Below are 22,097 nucleotides of genomic sequence, written 5' to 3'. Positions count from 1 at the left end.
GAACCTTGGGGTCAAAAATTTTTTGATCCTTTCTGTGAGCCTGTCTTATTTCTCATTGTATTTTCACAGCTAGCATGAATCAGCTAAGAGTTTTCATCATTGTAGTTGCTTCATCTTTCCTTCTCAACACAGGGCTGCTGCTAACTCATACAGTACAGCAAAGGCATCCATTGCTGTGGGCAGTTACACATCCCCATCAGCATGCCTCACGTGGCAAGCAGAGCATGAGCTGGATCTCATTCCCCCCATGCCAGTGGGGGCAAGTCCGGCTATTTTCAGTCTGCCAGAAGGCCAGTGCCATCGCGGCGCTTTATTCCCAGAAGAAAACCTGGGGGTGGGAGGGACTCACTCACACTACAGCGTGAATTGATTCACTCACTTGTATTGAATTTCCAGTCATTATAATTTACTGCTTTGATTTCTTTGACTTCATTTGCTGCCCTGAAAGACTTGGGGTCTTGGGAAGGAGGGGTTGCACCAAACCATCACATGAAATTCTAGGAAGGAAAAGCAAACAGCAGATGTGTCAAAATATGAGCCATGTGGATGTTGTCACTTGCGATGGGAGGAAGTCACTCAAGTATGGGGAAAGGTAAGAGAAGAACAAAGAACCGAAACTGTGGCCTGAGACCCTGGATTTTCACAGATCACCAGAAAGGGTAGAAGTGGGTGAAAGTGCTTGAAAAGAAAAGGAGAATATGCAACTTGGAAGAAGAAGACAGAGAGGTAGTGACCCTCCCAAAAGAAATGGAGACGAAATAAAACCAAAATCTCTGCTTTTTTATTAACTGTGGGAGCCACACTTGGTTGTGCAAAGCATCATACTAACCTATGGTCTGCTCAAAGCAGGGCTAGCATTCCTGTTTTCTCATGGATCAACCTCGTGTCTTGCAGGTGAAGGCCTCCGATGAGGATGCCGGGCTCTATGGCCTTGTGGAGTATGAACTTTACAACGGGTTCCAAAGCCAGGAAGCTCCTCACGCATTCCGCATTGACCCTGAGGATGGGCGGATCTGTGTTTCTCAAGATATGGACAGGGAGAGGGATCCAGCCACCTACGATCTCCTGGTGAAAGCAAAGGACGGGGTAAGTCTCTGTGTGTGAAATTCTGAACATACTCAAAAGCAAATCATTGTTAACACATCACCATGATCATTGCCAACTGGTCAACCTTGTTTTATGTATCACTTCCACTTTGCTTTCTTGAAAAATTTTGAGGCAAATACCATGCATTTATAGATTTTGTCCCTAAGTAGTTCAATAATGTCTTTAACAGTTAATCATTTAAAAACAAAACTGCAATATATTTATAATATTTATGTGTAAGAAAATATATAGGAATCAAATAACTAAATAGAAATTCTTCTAACTAAAGAACTAACTTCATTGTGGAACAAATTTTCATGAAAATCATCCATAAATTGTATAACACATTTTGGCATGAATTTTCTGAAGGATTTTGAACACACAGAAATATCAATTTAGAAATACATAGATTCAGAGGCAATTGTAGATCATCCTGGAGTTGAATATGCAGTTTAAATACAATACAGCTATGACCAAACATCTATTTCTTTTTTTTTTTTTTAAAGATTTATTTTTATTATTTTTTCATTGGAAAGGCGGATATACAGAGAGGAGAGACAGAGAGGAAGATCTTCCGTCCGATGATTCACTCCCCAAGTGAGCGCAACGGGCCGATACTATGCCGATCCGAAGCCAGGAGCCTCTTCCGGGTCTCCCACGCGGGTGCAGGTTCCCAAAGCTTTGGGCCGTCCTCGACTGCCTTCCCGGGCCACAGGCAGGGAGCTGGAAGGGAAGCGGGGCTGCCGGGATTAGAACCGGCGCCCATATGGGATCCCGGGCGTGCAAGGCGAGGACCTTTAACCACTTGCGCCACCGCGCCGGGCCCCAAACATCTATTTCTAATTAGTCTCAGAAGATCATGTTAAAATTACCTTTATACACAAAAAAATTATTTCATTTCAAAGTATCTTATGGTCTAAGTAGTATACTAATTAGTAATATTGATAGTGGAATATTAAAATTGCTTCTATTTATTTTCATCTTCTTGAAAGGCAGAGGGAGAACAAGACAGAGATCTTCCATTTGCTGGTTCACTTCCCAGACGGCTGCAATGGGCAGTGCTTGGCCAGGCTGAAACCAAGAGCCAGTAGTAACTCAAGCTGAGTCTCCCATGAGACTAGCCTGGACAGGGTTGCACATTAAGAGAAAGCTGTGCTGGGACTTGGAACAGTAACCTAATGGCTAAATCCTCGCCTTGCAAGCACCGAGATCTCATGTGGGCACCAGTTCAAGTCCCTGCTGCTCCACTTCCCATCCAGCTCCCTACTTGTAGCCTGGGAAAGCAGGAGAGGATAGCCTAAGACCTTGGGACCTTGTACCTCATGTGGCAGACCTGGAAGTTGACCCACTCAGCACTGTCCACTTGGGTGGTGAACTAGCAGACAGAAAATCTTTCTGCTCTCCTTCTCTCTATAAATCTGACTTTCCAACAGAATAAAATAAATCAGAGAGAGAGGGGGAGAACTGGACCAGTAGCATAATAGCTGGGATTTGAACCACACACTCCCGTGAAAAGTGTGGGCTTGTCAAGCATCAGCTTAAGGGTTGTTGTGTCACATAGCTACCTCATGCAGCCATATATTTCATTTAAAACAACTTGCTTGTGTTTCCATATTGAACCTACTCTAAGGACTCTGTGAAAAATGTTTTTTTTTCTTTCCCTCAGCATTCTGTTGTCAATGGTGTCATTAAGTCCATCTTTAACTATAAAATTCCTTCCTAAATCTCTAGTCTGCCTCTCCATTTACAGATTTCCTTCCTCCTCCAAATCCAACTACTTCAGATAATCTTGAACTTTGAATACATTTCCACCAAGGTCTTTGAGGCTTCTGTCTTTCATAGGTATTTAGAGTCATTGATCATTTCCACTTTCTTGCATCTAAATTCATTACTGCATGGGCTTTGTCCAAAGTCTGGATGACCACATGTAGGACCAAGCAATGTTCGTCATGGGAGAACTGAAGGCCCCCACATCTCACGGGCCTGCAGTCTCCACCACAGCCTGGGGAGCTGAGACCCTGTCCGAGGTGGGTATGGGATTTCTGTTTATTTATTTCTTGAATTAAAGTTCAAGAGAGTCTTCTGAAAATGCTCTTTGTTGTTACACAAGTAAGGGTTGGGCCATGAAAATATGCCCCTCTGAAAAGGACCAATCCATTGTTCTTGGGATCTTCAGAGAATGCCTTTGACCTTGATGGTGGGGGATAACATGGTATGTCTACAGTTAAAGTCTTTTTAGCTTGTAGTGTATGGAAATGAGTTATCTGAGCCTCAGGGATTCCTCCTTGCCTGAACACTCCAGTGCCTTCTCCATTCTCAGTCACCTTCTCCGTCTTGCCCTCCTGTCCATTTGGTGCATCAGAGGTCACATGCAGATCCAAGGAAGGAACTGCTCACAGGGACCTCCTGGAAGCAGGTGATCATGTCAGAGTGTGATGCACCAGAGCCCATGGTGAATTTTCATTGTTTATTCATTTATTTGAATGATTTGGAAGGCAAAGAGACATGGAGAGAAATCTACCACTCACAATAGCCTAGGATGACTGGGGTTGGGCCAGGCCAAAGCTGAGAGCGAAGAACTCTGAGTCTTTCAGGTGGGTGGCAGAAAGCAACTTACTGGAGCCCTCCCTTGCTGCCTCCAGAGACACATCAATAGGAAGCTGGAGTCGGGCGCAGAGCCAGCACTTCAACCTGGGCACTTCTGATACAGGATTCAAGCATCCCATGATGTGTCCTCACTACTACTCTAAATGTCTGCTTCAAGGAGGCATTTTTAAAGACAAATTCTAGAAAAGCCTTTCTTCTCTCCCTCCTTTTCTCCTTTTACCAGCTTCCTGATGGTCTCTCTGCTTATACTTGAAACTACCTCTAGTATTCTTGATGTTCACTTCAGAATACGTGGAGGTTGGGCAACACTCACATATCTTGTGAGTCTGTGTGTATGGACAGACATAGAGAACACATCAATAGACATGCATACACAGGTGATGGTGGGGTATAGTGTTCATCTGTTGACTGCAGCATCTTACTGGCTTTCCTCTGTGACAGACTGGGAAGTTTCAGTGGGCTGACATCTGTATGTGTTGTAATTATTCCGGGCAGGGTCTGCCAACAGCTCACGGCTCTCTGAAAGATACAACCCAAGACAGGGCCTAGGTGAGGAGCACAGTGTTGGTGATGACTCAGTCGGCTGCCTCTGAAAGCAATCCTAATGACATGTAAGCAATAAATGATTCAGGCAAGATGTTTTAGATTCAAGGTGCTGAATTCCAAGCCATAATGAATTGTTTAAGACAATAGACTGTGCCTTGGCCAAAGCCCTTTCACTTTACCTAATTACCTCAACAATTTGTGTTTTCTTCTTTGATCCTTTCTCTGTTTAATGAATGTCCTGAGAGCCCTTTGGCAAAAACAAACAAAACCAACAACAACAAACCTGCTGAGAACCCGTTTGTCCACGATCACTAAATGATTTTTATCTGCTAGTAAAAGAATTTCTCTTGTAAAATGGTCTTTGTGCTGTGGGCTTCTCTGTGCTGCCCTATTTATCTTTGTGATGACTGTCGATAGTTTTTAACTCCATGATTTCTCCTACTCTGTTGAGATTGCTTCTGCAACATTCTCTATCTGCAGCTCCTGTTCCTGTTATTTATCTGCTACAGAGAAGTCCTCAGAATGCCATAAAATCTCATAACGGGATCAAATGCTTCTTTACAATAAAGTCTTATAATCTAAGTATTACATCCTTATTTTTCATTTCTTCTTTTCTCCATTTTTTTTTAAAGAAAAGTTGTATTTATTCTTTGAAAATCAGTTAGGGGGAGGGAGAAAAAAAGGGAAAGAGAATATGTGTGTGTGTTTGAGAAAGAAAGAGATCTTCACTCCCCAAGGGATTGCACCAACCAGGGGTGGGCTAGGTTGAAGCCAGGCTCAGGAGCATCACCTGATCTCCCACGGGGGTGCAAAGGCCCAGACATTTGGGCTGTCTTCCTCTGCTTTCCCAGGTGCATTGTCAGAGAGCTATACTGAAAATGGAGCAACTAAGACTGAAACTGGTGTACATGTGGACTGCTAGCACTTATTGGGCCACAGCGCCAGCCCCTCCCTATGCACTTTTACCAAATGAATTCTGATATATGCTGCATTTGTGTGTGTGTGTGTAATACATAACTATGTGTTTATTAACATTCTTTCTTGGGAATTTGGTATATGCAGTAACTGAGAAGGTGTCTGAGATAAAGCATTTGCACTCTCTCTCTCACCACTGTAGGCTTAAGGGAGGATTTTATCAGAGCAATTTATAAAGTTAATTGATTTAGCTCTTTACCATTGCACTAGGATACACTCATGGTGAAAGTTGGACACTGAAATTGTCCTACATAGTTTGTGTGCAATACAGGACTATCATGAACACACTTGCTGAGTAAAAGAATACATTCATCTGAATGGATGCTTATCTCATTTTACAAAAAGTGTTCAAATGTTGTGTTTTATTTCATTGGTCACCATTACCCACCCATTTCAGGAAGCAGCAATTCCCTACTTGCCCGACGTTTTAGAACTAGCTAACCGGGTCAATGTCTTAAAATTGATTGCCTGCCACCCTTTAATATATGACCAGGATTAATCTCCAGATGTCTTAAAAACCACTTTGCCTATTTCTTACTCATGAAAGCTAAGCCTCCCACCTTTCTTTATTATCCACATTTTCATTCCTGCCCTGTTCAGGTACTCCTTACTCAGAATCCATCCCCTACCAGGACAGCCCTTCCACCGTGCCCTGTGGAACTTTCAATCCATCCTTTAGCAAACTCACATATACATGCAGCCTGATTGATTTTATCTTCTTGAGCTGGATGATAATTCACCAAGGGGACCAGTTCTTCCCTGGCACTCTGACAGGCCCAAGTTGGTAAGCAGACAAAGAGTTGCCATCTGCCGATTCACTCCCCAAAAGCACTGATTCACTCTAGAACTGGAAGCAGGAGCTTCTCCCACAACTCTAATCTCAGGCACGTGGGGGTGGGAGATGGGCAGCTAACCTGCCAGACTATATGCCCGTCTCTTAGTTCACTGTCAAACTATACCAAACAGACCACTTTTTGTTGCTTTTATGTTTCATTTTCTAAAAAAAAAAAATTATTTATTTTTACTGGAAAAGCATTTACAGAGAAAAGGAGAGATAGAAAGATCCTTCATTTGCTGGTTCACTCCCAAGTATCCACAACAGCCTTTGCCTTTTCCCTTTCCTGCTGTAACTCTGCCTTTCAAATAAGTAAATATTGGGGCCTGCATGGTAGCCTAACAGGCTAATCCTCCACCTACAGTGCTAGGAACCCATTTTTCCAGTTTCAGTCTAAGTTGATCCATTTTTTTTAAAGATTTATTTTTATTATTTTTTTTATTGGAAAGGCAGATATACAGAGAGGAGAGACAGAGAGGAAGATCTTCCGTCCGATGATTCACTCCCCAAGTGAGCACAACGGCCAATGCTATGCCGATCCAAAGCCAGGATCCAGGGACTTCTTCTGGGTCTCCCACATGGGTGCAGGGTCCCAAAGCCTTGGGCCATCCTTGACTGCTCTCCCGGGCCACAGGCAGGGAGCTGGATGGGAAGCGGGGCTGTCGGGACTAGAATCGGTGCCCATATGGGATCCCGGGCGTGCAAGGTGAGGACCTTAACCACTTGCGCCACTGCGCCGGGCCCAGTTGATCCATTTTTTATCTAGCTCCCTACTTATGTCCTAGGACAGCGACAGAGGATTGCTCAGGGTCCTTGTACGCATATGGGAGACCAGAAGAAGCTTCTGCCTCCTGGCTTTGGATTGTTGCAGCTGAGGCTTTGTGGCCATTTGGGGAGTGATCCAGTAGATGGAAGATAGCACTCTTTGTATCTTTCCTCCTCTCTGTAAATTTGACCCTCAGATAATAATAAAGCTTTAAAGAGTATATTAAATAAATAAATCTGAAAAACCAGAAAGAATGAACTTAGAAGATATGCTTGCTTTGTTGACAAAGAAAAAAATGAAATATTTGCATATTTTTTTCACAATAAGCATTTCCAGGAACTTTTTGAAGAGCCTTTTTTATGCTTGAAGTTTGATATATATTTTTTTTTGCTTCAAAATAAATGTCTTTGAATCCCATTTCTATGAACTTTTTGAAGTACTCTTGTATTTAATTACCTATTGCTGAAGAAAAAAGCAGCTTAGAGCAAAGTGTAGCCAGGAATGTGTTAGCAGCTGAGCTGTGTGGTTCAGGATCAGAACCTGTCATGCTGCTTCGTTGCTATAAGCTGGATACAACAAAGAAAAAAAAAAAACCTTAAAAGGGGAAAATGCACATAAAACACATCTAATGCATACTCATTGTGAGGAGTGATTTGAACATCCCACCTTGGACCTGGCTCCACTTCCTGCTTCCCATTCCCATTGCCAGCAAAATTTGTGCCATTCTGGTTATCTACCTATGAGATCTCTTGTTTTACCTGGAAATCTCACCCCCTCTCCCAGTGTCTTGCAGCCCCTCCCCCTAGCCCTGACCCACCTATCTCTGTCTCAGATAATCTTAGTGACCAGTCCCTGGGACCGCCCACAGCCCCTCCTCGCAGTCAGGTCCTCAAGCCCCTTCCGCACCCTGCAGGCTCACCTCTGTTGTGTAAATGAATCTCCATGTGTGCGCCCTCCCCTTCTCTTCTCCTCCCTCCGGTTCCCTTCAAGTCGCTCCTGGCTCTCCTGTCTTCCATCCTGTCCCTTTCCCTGCCCTGGAAGCCACGATGCCACGATGGCAGGAGATGTGTCCTTTTCAGTTTTCTTCCCCTCCATGCCCCACTCCCGGTCTTAACCCTGCTGAAATAAAGGACTTACCAAGCACCTTGCTGTGTCTGAGAGTCTGGTTTGCGGTAGACTAATCATGAAAAGAGAACTTGGCTGTGGGAAATTAGCTGTGCGTAAGCACTTCAAGAACATAAGAACTTGAAGTGCGGTTAAAACCTGACACTCATAAATGATTATTCTAAGAGGAGCTTTTCACTATCATATTCTTGGGATTGTTAAGTGGGGGGGGGGGGGTCAGCATTGTGGTGTAGCATATAAAGCCACACCTGAGGCGCTGTTATCCAATATGCACACTGATTTGAGTCCTGGCCGCTGCACTTCTTTTTAAAAATTTGTTTTATTTTTATTGGAAAGGCAGATTCATAGACAGAAGGTGAGACAGAGAAAAAGATTTTTCATCTGCTGATTCACTCCCCAAGTGACCGAACGGCCAGAACTGGAACTGAGTTGAAGCCAGGAGCCAGGAATTTCTTCTGGGTCTCCCACAGAGGTGCAAAGTCCCAAAGCTTTGGGCCGTCCTCGACTGCTTCCCAGGCCACAAGCAGGGAGCTGGATGGGAAGTGGAGCTGCCAGGACCTGAGGTGATGTTCATATGGGATCCTGGCACATGCCATGCAAGGATTTAGCACCCTGCCAGGCCAAACTGCTCCACTTCTGATCCAGCTCGCTGTGATGTGCCTGGGAAAGTAGCAGAAGATTTCTCAAGTGCTCAGGCCCCTGCACCCACATGGAAGATCTGGAAAAAGCTGGTCTTGGCCTGAATCATACCCAGGCTACTGTGGCCATCTGGGGAGTGAACTGGTGGCTGAAAGATTTCTCCTTCCCTAACTCCACCCCCCCCGCCCACGTAACTCTACCTGGCAAATTATTATAATTGTATAATAAATAATTATTATGATTAATCTGCTGTAAGCTAAAAACAAAAACATTAAATGTGATCTGTAATACTTTTCCTGTTTTCATTTTTTTTTTTGTCATAAGTTTTTCACGTTGCTCATGTAACATCTGAGAATGTTTGATAGCATTGCCTGGTTTAGGATCTTCACAGGAGACCTAGGAACTAAGTTTTTTGGTGTAAGATCTTAAGGTAGAACAACATATATTTCTTTACTTATTCACTGTAGGACTTCACTTTATGTGACCTTTGAACTTGAGAACAAGTGTTAAAGGCAGGGGAGAAGGAAAGCAGAACTGAGAGGAAGGCATGTTGCAGCAACCTGGGGCTGTATTGCATCCTGTGGTGCTTTTTGTATGTTGTCTTCAGTCTGTGGTCCCATTCATCATGCTGTACCTGGATGCCTGCAGGCTATTTAAGTTTGCTGAAAATGTGAGTCCACCCTGCAGTTTATTTTTAACTGGTATATTAAAATGTATACATTTAGGGCGTGTTATGTAACATTTCAAAACATGTATAAATTATGTCATGTTCAAATCAGGAGATTTACTATTTCCTTATGGTGCAAACATTCAAAGTCCCATAAGGTTACAAATGAACCTTCTTCCCTCTTACTCCCAGTAGCCTTTCAACCTCCCGCCCTCATTCTGTTCTCAATGTCTGTGAGTTCAATTTTTCTTAACATGAATGAGACCGTGCAACAGCAGACTTCCTGTGCTTAGCTTACCTCATTTAGCACAGTGTCCTGGTTCCATATGTCATTGAAAACGACAAGGTTTTGTCTTTTAATGGCTAACTAAAATTCTCCCGTGTGTATATACCGTAGTTTTTTGGTCGTTTCCATTCTTGACTATTGTGAGTAGTTCTGCAAGTTTAATGGGAGTTTGGACATATCTTCAACAGGCTTATTTAATTTCCTTTGAAAATATCTGCATGCACACACACACACTCACACACACACACACACACACACACACACACACACACACAGACAGCAGTATGGGATCACATGGAGTTGTATTTTTAATTCCTACAGCGCTCTCTACACTGATCTCCACCGGGACTGTGCTAATACAGATTCCCTCGGATGTTGTGAGTGGTTTCCCTGTTCTCTGCGTCCTCCCCAGCACTGGTCCTGCTTGGTGGGTTTTATTGTTAATAGCCAGTCTAACTGGAGTGAGGCTTTATCTCCTGTGGTTTTGATTCACACTGCCCAGATCACTAGTGATGGGAACATCTTTTCATGGAACTGTTGGGCATTGGAGTGATCTATTCTCCACTTAAAATGTAGACGATTTCCTTTCGGTGATTAAGTTGTTGAGTTCATTCTGTTTATATCATTCCAGATAAAAAGTTTGCAGATGTTTTCTTCTATTCTATAGGTTTTCTCTTCCCTGTGTTAACTGTTTTCTTTGTTGTGCAGAAGTGTTTTAGTTCGGTGGAATCCTACTTGTCTGTTTTTATCTTAATTTCCTGTGCTTTTAGGCTCTTATCCAAAAATCTTTGCCCATTCCAATGTCCTGAAGCATTTCTTCTGTTTTCTTCTAGTGGTTCTATAGTTTCAAGCCCCAAATTTAGGTCTTTAATCCATTTTGAGTTGACTATGTCCATGGTGAAAAAGGGGTTGAGTTTCACTTGACTGTGAACATCGTTTTTGCCCAGCAGTATGAGCTTCTCCTCTTCATTATGTGTATGTAGCATCCTTTGGAAAATCAGTTAACTTAGATGTGTAGCTTTACTTCTCAGCTTCCTAGTTGGCTCCATTGGTCCTTACGCCTGCTATCATGCCAACACCTGCTGTTTCAATCCCTGTGGCTTTGTAATAAATTTCAAAATGAGGTGATATAACTTTTCCTCCTTGGTGCAAAATCAAGATTTCTTTGGCGATTGATATTTTCATAGGGAGTATAATGAATATTGATGAAATTTTGGGTGGTACTGATCATTCCAATCCATGGTCGTGGACTATCCACTGCTTTGTGTCTTCCTCAGTTTCTTTCATTAGTGATTTATAGTTTTCATTGTAGATATTTTTCACTTCTGTAGCTAAATACATTCCTATATATTTTGTTTTCTGATAGCTGTAAGAAATGAGATTTTTTTCTTACATGATTCACTATTGATATATTGTAACTCAATTTTCGTGTAGTTTTTAATACTGCAACTTTTGCAGAATTCATTTATTTTAATAATTTTTATGACATCCTTATGATCTGCAAAGAGTGATTATTTGAATTTCTCCTTTCCAGTGTGCTTGTCCTTATATTGTTTTCTCTCACTTACTTGCTCTGGCTAAGGTTTCCAGTATTTCATTGGATAAAGTAGGAAGATTTGGTATTCTTTTCTTATTCCAGCTCTCACAGAGAAAGTTTTCAGCTCTACTCTGATCATGTATCATTGAGATGTATTTCTTTAATACCTAAGTTTGGAGAATTTTATCATAAACGAATGTTGAATTTTATCAGATGCCTTTTCTGCATCTACTAAAATGAACAGTACTTTTGTCTTTTATTCTGTTGACATGGTGTATCATGCTTATTGATTTGTGTTTATAGACCTAATCTTGCTTTCCTAGAATGAATCCCAATTTATCATATTGAATTTTCTTTCTAATGTGTGGTTGGATTCAAATCTGCTATTATTTCATCCATGATTTTTAATTTTATGCTCATCAAGAATATTGGCCAGTAGCATTTAAAAAACATTTATGAATTTATTTATTTGAGAAACAGAGTTAAAGAAAGAGGAGGGAAGAAGGGAGGGAGTGATTGATCAGTCTTCTACCTGTTGGTTCACTCCCTAACTAACCAGCTAGGGGTGGACCAGACAGAACCAGGAGCCTAGAATCCCATCTGAGTTTCCCATGTGGGTGACAGGGTCCCAGAACTGGGGCCATCTTCTGCAGCTTTTCCAGGAACATTAGTAAGGAACTGATTTGGAAATGTTGTTGCTAACAGCTGCCAGTGCTGCAGGAGGCTGCTTAAGCCACAATGCTGATGCCTCCTCTAGCTTTTTTGTCTTTGCTGAGTTCTTGTCTTTGTTTTGTTTTGCTTTGTTTTAGTTGACTTGTATCAAAGTCAGAGAGGGAGAAACAGGAGAGATCTTTCATCTACTGGTTCATTCTCTAAATGGCTGCAATGGCCAGCGCCTGGGTAAGCTGAAACCAGGCATTGGGTCCCCCTGCTGGATGGCAGGGACACAAGTACTTGGGCTGTATTCCACTGCTTGCTAGGTCATTAACAGAAAGCTGGGTTGGACGTGGAGCAGCCAGGATGTGACGCCAGGGTCACACGTTCTGCTTTTGTTCATCTGTAATTCAATCTTGGCAAAGTTTATGTCTCAGATGTTGTCCCTTGCTTCTATATTGTCAAATTTGTTACATAAGTGTTCATAATATTCTGTAATAGCCCTTTGTATTTTTGTGGTGTCAGTCGTAAAAGTACCCCCTTTCAGGTCTGATTTTGTTTTTGCTCAGTAATTCTTAGCTAGAAGTGTGTCAGTTACATTTATCTTTTTGAATAACTCTTGTTTCTTTGATCCTTGGTATTGTTTTAAAAGTCTCATTTCTGCAATGAGCTTTAGCATTACTTTTCTTCTGATTTGGGACTTGGTTTATACTTTTTGTTTTAATTCCTTTAAGTGTAGCAATAAGTTGAGATCCTTGTATAAGGTGCCTTAAATTCAAATTTGGATGATTATAAGTTTTGCCTTGGTATTCCTTTTAATGTTTCTATAGGGTTTTGTGGTATATTCTATTTCAATTTATATTGTTTGAGAAATCTTGAAAATTCCTTCTTAATTTCTTCCTTGGTGCACTGGTTTTATGGAAGTAAGTTGTTTAATTTTCATTCTATTTTTTTGTCTAGTTGCCAAATTTTTCTTGTTATTGATTTGTAGTTGTATTTCATTATGGTCAGAAAAGAGACTTGATATGATTTTAGTTTTAAAAACTGATTGAGAGTTATTTGGTGACCCATTATGTGATCTGTTCTGGAGAAGGTTCCCTGTGCTTTGGGAAGAATGTGTGTTCTGCAGCTATTAGATGGAAGGTTCTAGAGATAGACAGCTGCTGGGTCCAGGTGGTCAAGGGTGAGACTTGACTCTGGTGTTCCTCTCATTTGCTGACTGGATGGAATGTTCACTACTGAACGTGTGGTGTCACAGTCCACTACTATTCTTGTGTTAGAGCCTAGCTTTATCTTTAGATCTAGTAATATTTGTTTTATATATAATTTGATGCCCTCTATTGTAGTGCACATGCAATTATTTACTCTTGCTTACTTTGTCCTTTTTTCATGCATAGTGACCTCTCTTTTTCCTGCTTCTGATTTAAAAATCTATTTTATATGACCTAATTATGGTCACTCTGATGTCTTGTAATCTATTTGCATGAAATATTACATTAAAGATTTATTTAGCTATTTATCTATTTTGAAAGTTAGTGGTACAAGGGGGAGAGAGGCAGAGAAAAAGGGAAAATTTCCAACTGTTTATACAGGGCAATGGCTGGACCAGCTAGAAATCAGAGCCCAGGAGCAGCATCTGGGTCTCATGTGTGGGTTGTAGGGCTCAAAAACTTGAGTCGCCTGCTGCTGCTTTTTCCAGGCCATTAGCAAAAAGCAGGATCAGAGGTGGAATAGCCAGGACACGAGTTCACACACTGTATGGGATGCCGGCGTTTCAGGTGGCAGCTTTACTCACTATGTCTCAATCCCAGCTCATGCATGGAATGTCTTCGTCTGTCACTTCGGTTTAGTCTATATATGTGTTTAGAGGCATAGTGAATCTCCTTAAGTAGCTAGTAGTCAGATCGTACCCTTTTTACAGTGATTAGTGCTAAGGTAAAGTCTTACCACTGTCTTGTGGCTTGTTTCCTAGTTTTACTGTAATTCTTTTCTTCTCCCCACTCTTACTTTGATTTCCTTTCCTTTATTTAAAAGGAAGAATTAGAGGGAGAGACAGATTTTTCCACCCACTGGTTTATTCCCCAAGGAGCTGCAATGACCAAGGCTAGACCAGAACTAAGCCAGTATCCTGGAACTCCGCCTACCTCCCCCACACGAGGGAGAGTGCTTGCATCATCTTCAAGTGCTTTCACAGGCACACCAGCATGGAGCTGGATTGGAAATGGAGTAGTCAGGACTCAGACCAGTGTTCATTTGAGATGCTGGCATCCCAAACAACATCTTAACCCACTGTGCCACAGGCCAGTCCCTCTCTCCCTCTTACAGGTTTCCTTTCTGGTTAGTGGTTTCTCGAGCAGTATTTGTCTTTTCTTTTCTTTTTTTTTCTTTCTTTTTTTTTTCTTTGAGTCTCTGCTTACTTTTGGTTAGTCTGTGATAAGCTTGTGCTTTGTATTTACCATGAGGCTTACAAAATGATCTTCTAATTATAACAAGCTATTTTGAAATCACAACCGCTTAATGCTGAGCATTAACATAGGAAAATAAACTAACATAGACATTTAATTAGAATTCCGTTTTTAAAATCTCTATTCCTCTCCATGTTTGAGTTTAAATATTTGCTTAAGTTGATAGGTGGAAAGAGAGAGAGCAATCCCACCAGTGTTTCCTTCCCCAAGTGCCCACCACAGCCTGGGTTGGGTCAGGATGAAATCAGAAACCAGGAATTCAACCTGAGTGTTCCATGTGGGTTTTGGTGACACAGACACTTGAGTCATCATCCACTTCCCCCTACTATGTGCATGAACAGGAGGCTGGGTAACAAATGGAGTCCAGACACATTGACGTGGAAAGCACATGTTCCAACTGGCATCCAAGTATGCCAAACATTTGGCTCACATTTTGAATTGTTTATGTTCCATTTTAAATGTTGCCGTGATACCTATCTCTTAAAATATTAGTATAGTTATTATTTCTAAAATGATTTTTAGTCTTCAATACATAGGACCTTATTGCTCCTTCCAGAGTTGGGCAGCTTTCTCATATTCTCTTCTAACTCATTAACATCTTTATCTTTCTGTTTGAAGAACTCCAGTTAGCAATTTTTATGGGGCAGTTCTGGGTTAATAAATTCTCTCATTTATTTGTGTTTGAATGTCTTTGCCCCTCCTTCACATCTCACAGGTAGCTTTGTGGGATACAAAGCTGTTTGGCAAGTCTTATTATTTGAGTTCTGTGAACATCTCATGCAACTGCCTAGCATCTCTGGTGTCTGCTAAGTCTGCAGCACATTTAACTGGTTTACCTTTATTTGCTACTTACTTCTTTTCTGTTCCTGCTTTAATAGTTCTTTGTTTATCTTTTGCCTAAGATACTTGATTTTATCTTGAGATGGATGTGGTTGAATTGAATCGAATGTAATCTTCTGCCACCCTGTGCCTTGAATCTTGGATCTTTGTTTGTGTTTCAAAAGATTTATTGTCACTGGGAATGTGCTTTCCATCTCTTTGCAATCCTCAGTTCTCTCTCAACCCCAATAAAAAGTTAGATATTTGCTCATTTAATGCTGTCTCAAAGTTCCTGTAAGTTTTTTTCATTGCTCTTCATTATTTCTTTCCTCTTATCTTTCAGATATCCTGTCTCCAGCTTCACAGATCCCTTCTGTTGGATCTACCCTGTTGATGCCCTCTCTCATATTTTTCATGAACCATTTGAAGACCCTTTCATATGCATGGATTGCAGAAACATTTGCAACCCAAATATACTTCTCATTCTATTTTTCCGCAAACTTCTTGAAATATTCCTATATTTTTAAGGATGGGAAGCCCAGTTCTTCTGTTAGTACCCAAAGAGTAAAGAGCATGGATCTCAGAATGTGCGAACCATTTCCACATGTATGGTGAGGCTCATCCCAAACGAAATTCCTCTCCTCACCCTCCCTTGCCCAACAAGTGCTTCCCTTGTGTCTGCAGAATGGAGTCCTCCCTTCATCTCTTGCCACATCACCTCCTCTCCTGCCCCTTCTTTTTTTCTCTTTTTTTCAGTGCCTCCCGTGCAACAAGACAAAAAGGAAAGGGAGAATAAGTGAGAAAACCAGGCGGTCGTGACTTACCAAGGGTTTTTCTCAAGGCTGGAACTGTCAAAATGCACCACATAGAAATGAAAAATGGGAGCATATGTTCTATTGCAGAACGTTAAAATTACTGAGGAGTATTTTCCCCTATTTTGTTCACTCTTTTTGCATTCAGATGGAGGCAATAATATGTATCTTCCAGGAACTTTGGGGGAAACCTGTGAGCTTTTGAAACCTGCAAGAATTCAGAATTCCAAACCACACAGGGTCCCACGTGTATGGGGTGCGTCCTCACCATTCCTTTTTTCACTCAGACCTCCATCAGTTCTGGGCTTGATTTCACGAGCTTCCCCGTGGCCTCTATCTCCCCAGTTTGCTGTCTTTCAGTTCGCAGGGAGAGTTAGCAACTCAAACTGACCTCAAGCTGCTGGCTTCTCTGTTGTCCTGATCAGGCCAGAGACCTGCTCTGCGCTCCTGCCTCAGGGCCCTTGTTCCTGCTCCTTATTCTGCCTGCTATTCTTTCTTCCAGCTAATTGGAGCCTAGCCTCCCTCATTTAGGTTAATTCATGCTTTAATTATGTGTTCTTAGTAAGACTTTTACTGGGTCCCATCCCTCCCCCCATCTCCCTTACTGCTTTCCTCAGCACCAGCCTTCATTTTTAAATTAACTTAGGGATAAAAGTGATGTTCATTTCTTTTTTGGCTGTCAGAAAGAATTTCTTTGAACCTCTTTGGCCTCTGTTCTGTCAGTTTTGCCCTCATTGGGACTTTCAGCGGTAGCCTCATTTATGTTTAATCGCCAGTGCTAAGGTGCTAGATATTGTGATTTTCATGTATGAACTCATCTCTGCATATAAAGAGAGCTGTGTGTGTGTCTATGTGTTTATGTGTGTGTACATACATGCATACATGTGGATTTTGCCTGAAGAGACTGTTCTAGGGTTCTTGTCAGCTCTGTACCCCAGTCAGTGTTGAGCACAGACTCATAGATAATTGCTGTTCATTCGCCCCGCAGGGTGGACTGAGCGCCCAGGCTTTTGTCCGTGTGGAGCTGGAAGATGTGAATGACAACCGTCCCGTGTTTAACCCATCAACCTATGTGACAAGCATCAGCAGGCAGACTCCGCCAGGCACCGAGATCATTAATGTTCTGGCGACTGACAGGGATGCTGGGCATTTTGGAGCAGTGGCTTACGCGCTCCTTCCGGGAGAGCTCTCATCCCTTTTCACCATTGACTCAACCACAGGTAGGTGACCAGGAGACAGTTTTTGTTCTCTGTCTGTTCACCTTCTGCTTACCTGTTTCCTAGCCAGGAAATTAGAACAAGTGGCCTTTTCCCCCCAGTTGCAGAATGGAACCTTTCAGAGAGTCCAGAGAATGTGAATGGAGTGGACTCTAGTTGGGTGACACCCGGGTCTGAGTGCCAGCCTTACTGGCTGCTCCTCTTGGGATCTGTTCTGAGCTCTCCCCTCACCTTTACATTTGTTCTCATAAACCGCATATTGCAAAGGTTTTGTGAAGACTGAAGGGTTTAAACTATGTGGAAATACTTGATCCATAGGATTTGGTTCTGCAAGTATTCATTTCTCTTGGTTTGCATGATTACACCATGTAAGGATCACTCAGCATATTCCCGGTGGGTTTACAGGTTATCATTTTATAAAGAATTGTACAGGCACTGAAAGATGTCTTTCTTTGTACTGGGTCTAACATCCTGTTCATCTCTGGCTTCTAGTTTCCTTGATATTAAAATGATACCTAAACCTCCTTTTAGTTCTCTAACATGATGATTGCATATGTGTCAAATAAGGAAGAAGACAAATTGACTCTTTGAAAAATAACATTTAAGAGGTAATCTTACCTCTTGTATTGGTTTGCTGCTACCAAAATCATGTTTGAAATATTTGATTATGACAGAATATGATACTTCTTGATGGCTGCACAGGGCACTGGAGACTAGGGGCTGGTCTGCCCCGCCCCGACATCTCCTAGGCTCAAGCCTGGAACAGGAGGAGGGGCCACAGGAGCCAGTTACGTCACCCACCTGGCGGGATTCCAGTTGACCAATGGCACACCTGAATGGACATTCCTTGCATAGTTGGGGCACAGACAGCCCCTTTGCCTTCCCACATGTCTAGAGGAGTATAAAACTCCTCCACACGTACCTCAGACGCCCTTTCTTTTTGCTTCCCTCTTCCTTCCCCTCTGTGCGAAGGGGGCCCAGGAGTGGATTTTCCAATAAAGCTTCCATCTCAACTCTGAACAACTTGCTGATATTATTCCACCAGCGGGCGGGCGGTTGGTGGCAATCATCTAACACTTCTAGCACATAATATTACAGTTCTCTGGAGATCTTTAGAAGTTTGGGAACTTAATGAGTACCAAAAAAATTTTTTTAAATACCTTTCTTTTTATTTCTTCATCTGATCCCAATAATGAGGTAGAATACATTTGTGTTGTGATGACAACATACTAGAACCAATATTTCACATTTTCTGTATATTACCTGATCAAGTCTTTCCCATACTATGTATGTTGACCAAATTCGTGAGCAGTAAGCCATCATTTACACTGGGAAGCTAGTTAAGTTTGCTCTTGTCCTGAGCCTGGGGAGGTAGAGTCCGTGACTCTGCTTGGAGAGCGTGCTTCATCTGACTTGTGTCACTGCTTGGAGGATTAGTTGTTGACACTGGCAGTCTTTATAAGGCACATTTTTCCGTCCTCAAAATAATCCACTGATGTGGCCTCTTTAACATTTCAAAGATCAGAAGGAAATAGTTTTGTAGGAAATTGGTCTGCTTATCTCAGCTTTTTCCAAATTCATCTTCACTGAGGACCTCCACCGCCTGTCAGATCATCAGACCCCTGAAGGCACTAGCATTGCCAAAAAATATATAGGTCATGCAATCATCAAGGTCTAAGATCTAAGAGCACTTAGCAGATTGTTTTGAAACGACATCAACATACTCCTCATCCATCCAGTTTTCTCTGGAAGGGGTTGAAGAATGAACTGTCCTACATTCTGTTTTTAGAAGAGTTCTCTTGCCCTCCTGGCTGTAGTCAGCCCCTGCTTTCTTTCCTGGCAACAGCTGTAAGACAAATGCCATTGCTAATCACATGAGTCATGATGTAGGAAAGTATCATGGGATTCTTTTCTAAAGCAAAGGCCACATTCACAATGAAGTAGCCTTAGGTTATTGTTATTGGCAGTTTTGATATCCATATACTGAAGCTGAAGATCTCTCTCCAACAGGGCCTGGAATTTGGTTGGCCTTAATCACAAGCATGAGAAATTCGTAAAGCCAGATAATGCTCTACTTCAACTTTTAGTGGGACAAGAAAGAGCTTTATGACTAGCCGTGGAAAAACATTGTCTCGAGAAAGGTTGTGGTCTCTGATTTGGAAAGACTGAATTCCAGAACTTCATTAGCTTGTTGACTGCAGATGAGGCTGTACTCCCACCTGCAAGAATTTACAATACATGTGGTGATGTTTTGTTACTTACGTAGAGTGTTAAGTGATTAGATCAATCTGATTATTATCTGCTACCTCATATACTCATCATTTTTTCATTTTTTTTATTTGTTATTAACATTGTATTATGTGATACAGTTTTATAAGCACTGGGGATTCCCCCCACCCCTCCCACACACCTCCTCCCATAGTGGATTCCTCCACCTTGCTGCATAACCGCAGCTCAAGTTCGGTTGAAATTCCTTCATTGCAAGCATATACCTAGCATAAAGTCCAGCATCTTATTGTCCAGATAAGTTCAGTGGCCTCTTGGGGAGACCTTCTCTGGTCTGAAGGTAGAGCTAACCAAGTAAAGTTCCGGTCAGTTAAAATCCCCAACAAAACATCAGTGTCAATATACAACGTTATGGAATTAATTGACATAGTATTGAGTGAACAATATGTTAAAAAATAATGCAAGTTCAATTCTTCAAAACATCTGGGTTGAGACAGTATCAATGACAGGTTCAAAAAATAACAAACAACCAAGCATAAATTACAGGTTAAATCAAGGCAAACATGTGATGTCTGACATAGTATTGAGTAGACAATATGTTAAAATTACATGTAAGTTCTTGACTACCTCCTGCAACTATTTCAATGACACCTCATCAATTGAGGTGTGCAACGAGTTTGGGGGGTGTTGCAGAGAAATCTCTCATACCTTGCTGATGGGTACTTGTTCTTTGTGTTCCATCTAATAGGACATGTGTGAGTCCTTGATGACCTTTCTTTATTGTTCTTTGCTTATCTCATCCTATTAGTGTGTGTATATGAGTGTGTGTGTGTGTGTGTGTGTGTGTGTGTGTGTGTGTGTAGGGGGGAGGGGGATTACGAGGAACCTTGTTGGTCATTACAGAGGGTGGAGGCCCAGAGCTGGAACTAGGTAAGGACTGGAGAAGGTTCTTCTCCCATTGTCCCTCAGGAAGTTTATTGATCTTCTGGTTCTGATGACCGATCGTGGTTCCTGGCTGTTGTTCTGATGTTGTTAGTTCCTATGTGGAAGGACTCGGGCTTCTTCCATCTCGTGTAGTTTATCCAAAGAGGAGGGATGTCTGTCCTCTGGGTTCTCGGCATCCGGAGGCATTCCAGATCCCCCTGTTCTCTTTGGCAGTTGTGATGACGTTCTTGTGTCCGTTCTGATACACCTTGGTGGGAGTCCAGGAGTCCTTGTGGGTAGGGGATAAGCCTCCTCCTGTCCTGCTGTTCCGCTCTGGGGTTCTCCCCTATTCTGTGCATATGACCACCTGTTAATAGACTGTTTGGGTCGTTCCTAATTCCCCCTGTGTGTCATTGTAGTTTTTGCTATTGTCTAATACTGATCTGGATCTATCAACTTTAAGATACCTATCCAGTTCCTATAGGTTACACTACGCGGATTCCTAGCTTTTTCAAAGGAGATGAAAGATTTCTCTGTGTTCCCACCCAGTTACTGTGTATCGTAAGGAATTGGCATTATATTGGGAATTACAATCATTCAGAACATATGGGGTGAAACCATATTAGCAGCAGGTTCGTCTGAGGAAGATTTACAGACATTGGAAATCTTTAGGGTTGCTTGGTGTCCCCAGAACACCGCAGTTTCAGCATGGAGCTGTCTTGAGCAGCATACAGAGAACCAATTTCTCAGGGCTCCCTGGCTGGGCGGCCAGCAGGCAAAGCCTGGCGCCAACTGGTGCACTGGCTGCCCGAAGCAGTCCCCCGAGTGAGCGTGGGGACTGCTTGTTGCTTACCAGGAGAAGAAGTGGCTGGGCCTAGAGAACATTTCAACATCTACTCTCTAGTCAGCTTTCAAGGACACAGTATTATTATAGTCACCCTGCTGCAGAGTGGCTCTTGAGGACTCATTCGTCCTCATAGAAGCATTGTGCCCTAGCCAGCTTCTCCTATCTCCTGCATCTCTAATTCCAGCTACCACCGTTCTACCTTCTGAATTGTTTGTTAGCACAAGTCAGTGACAAAAGATAGAATTTGTCTTTCTGTGCTTGGCTTTCTTCCCTTAGCACAGCATCCTCTGGATTCATTCATATTGTCAAAAATGGCAGAGTAAATTATTTTGAAGTCTAAATAGTATACCATAGTTTTTTTTGGGTAGGGGGGAGGTGGTATATTGAAATACTATGCATCTTCTCTGTTGCATAGTATTTTATTCACTGAACATAGCATAGTTCATTGTTTTATTCTAAGATTGGTATAACTTGTGTCCAATTTAGAGATATTGTGAATGTTGTTGCCATAAACATCATGTGCAGGTCTTCTGACTGCTTCTTAGCTGAGGTTAGAATAGTTGGATCACAAGATATGCAAAATTCAACAATAGGAAGTTCTATGCACTTGCATTTTCTTTCTTTCTTTCTTTCCTTTTGTGATACAGTTCCATAAGCTTAGGGTTTCCTCTCCCCCTGCCCAATTCCTCTCCCCCCACATTTTGTTTACCCATTCACTTATTGGTGGCTGATTCCATAGCCTGTCTGGAATAAATATGATGATGCAGGTAGGTCTTTGACATGCTGGTTTCCTTTCTTTTGAATATGTGCCCAAAAGTGGGAATGCTGGATCACGTGATAGTTCTATTTTTTAATTTTCTGAGGAAATCTGTATTATCTGAAATAATGTCCATATCACATTTTCTTTAGTATTTTTTAAAATGACCTTGTTTATCTTAAAGGAAGAATTAGCACAGAGAGAGACCTTCCATCCATTGGTTCACTTCCTAAATGGCTGCAAGGGCCAGAGCTGGGCCAGTGCAAAGCCAGGAGCCAGGAGCATCATCCATGTCTCCTGTGTGTGG

General features: G+C 42.1%; 1 protein-coding gene across 1 annotated transcript in view; it reads left to right on the top strand.

Moving 5' to 3' along the window:
* DCHS2 (dachsous cadherin-related 2) overlaps nt 1-22,097 on the top strand; it is a 288,223-nt gene that overhangs the window by 147,924 nt on the left and 118,202 nt on the right. Inside the window, exons 2-3 of the mRNA XM_040967397.1 lie at nt 895-1,086; nt 16,808-17,039. Of these exons, the coding sequence (XP_040823331.1) occupies nt 895-1,086; nt 16,808-17,039 (424 nt within the window). The remainder of the gene's footprint in view (nt 1-894; nt 1,087-16,807; nt 17,040-22,097) is intronic.

Source organism: Ochotona curzoniae, unplaced genomic scaffold (genome assembly GCF_017591425.1).
Source record: "Ochotona curzoniae isolate NIBS_2020 unplaced genomic scaffold, NIBS_Ocur_1.0 scaffold_4506, whole genome shotgun sequence".
NCBI lineage: Eukaryota > Metazoa > Chordata > Mammalia > Lagomorpha > Ochotonidae > Ochotona > Ochotona curzoniae.
This window is presented reverse-complemented; position numbering and strand designations above follow the sequence as displayed.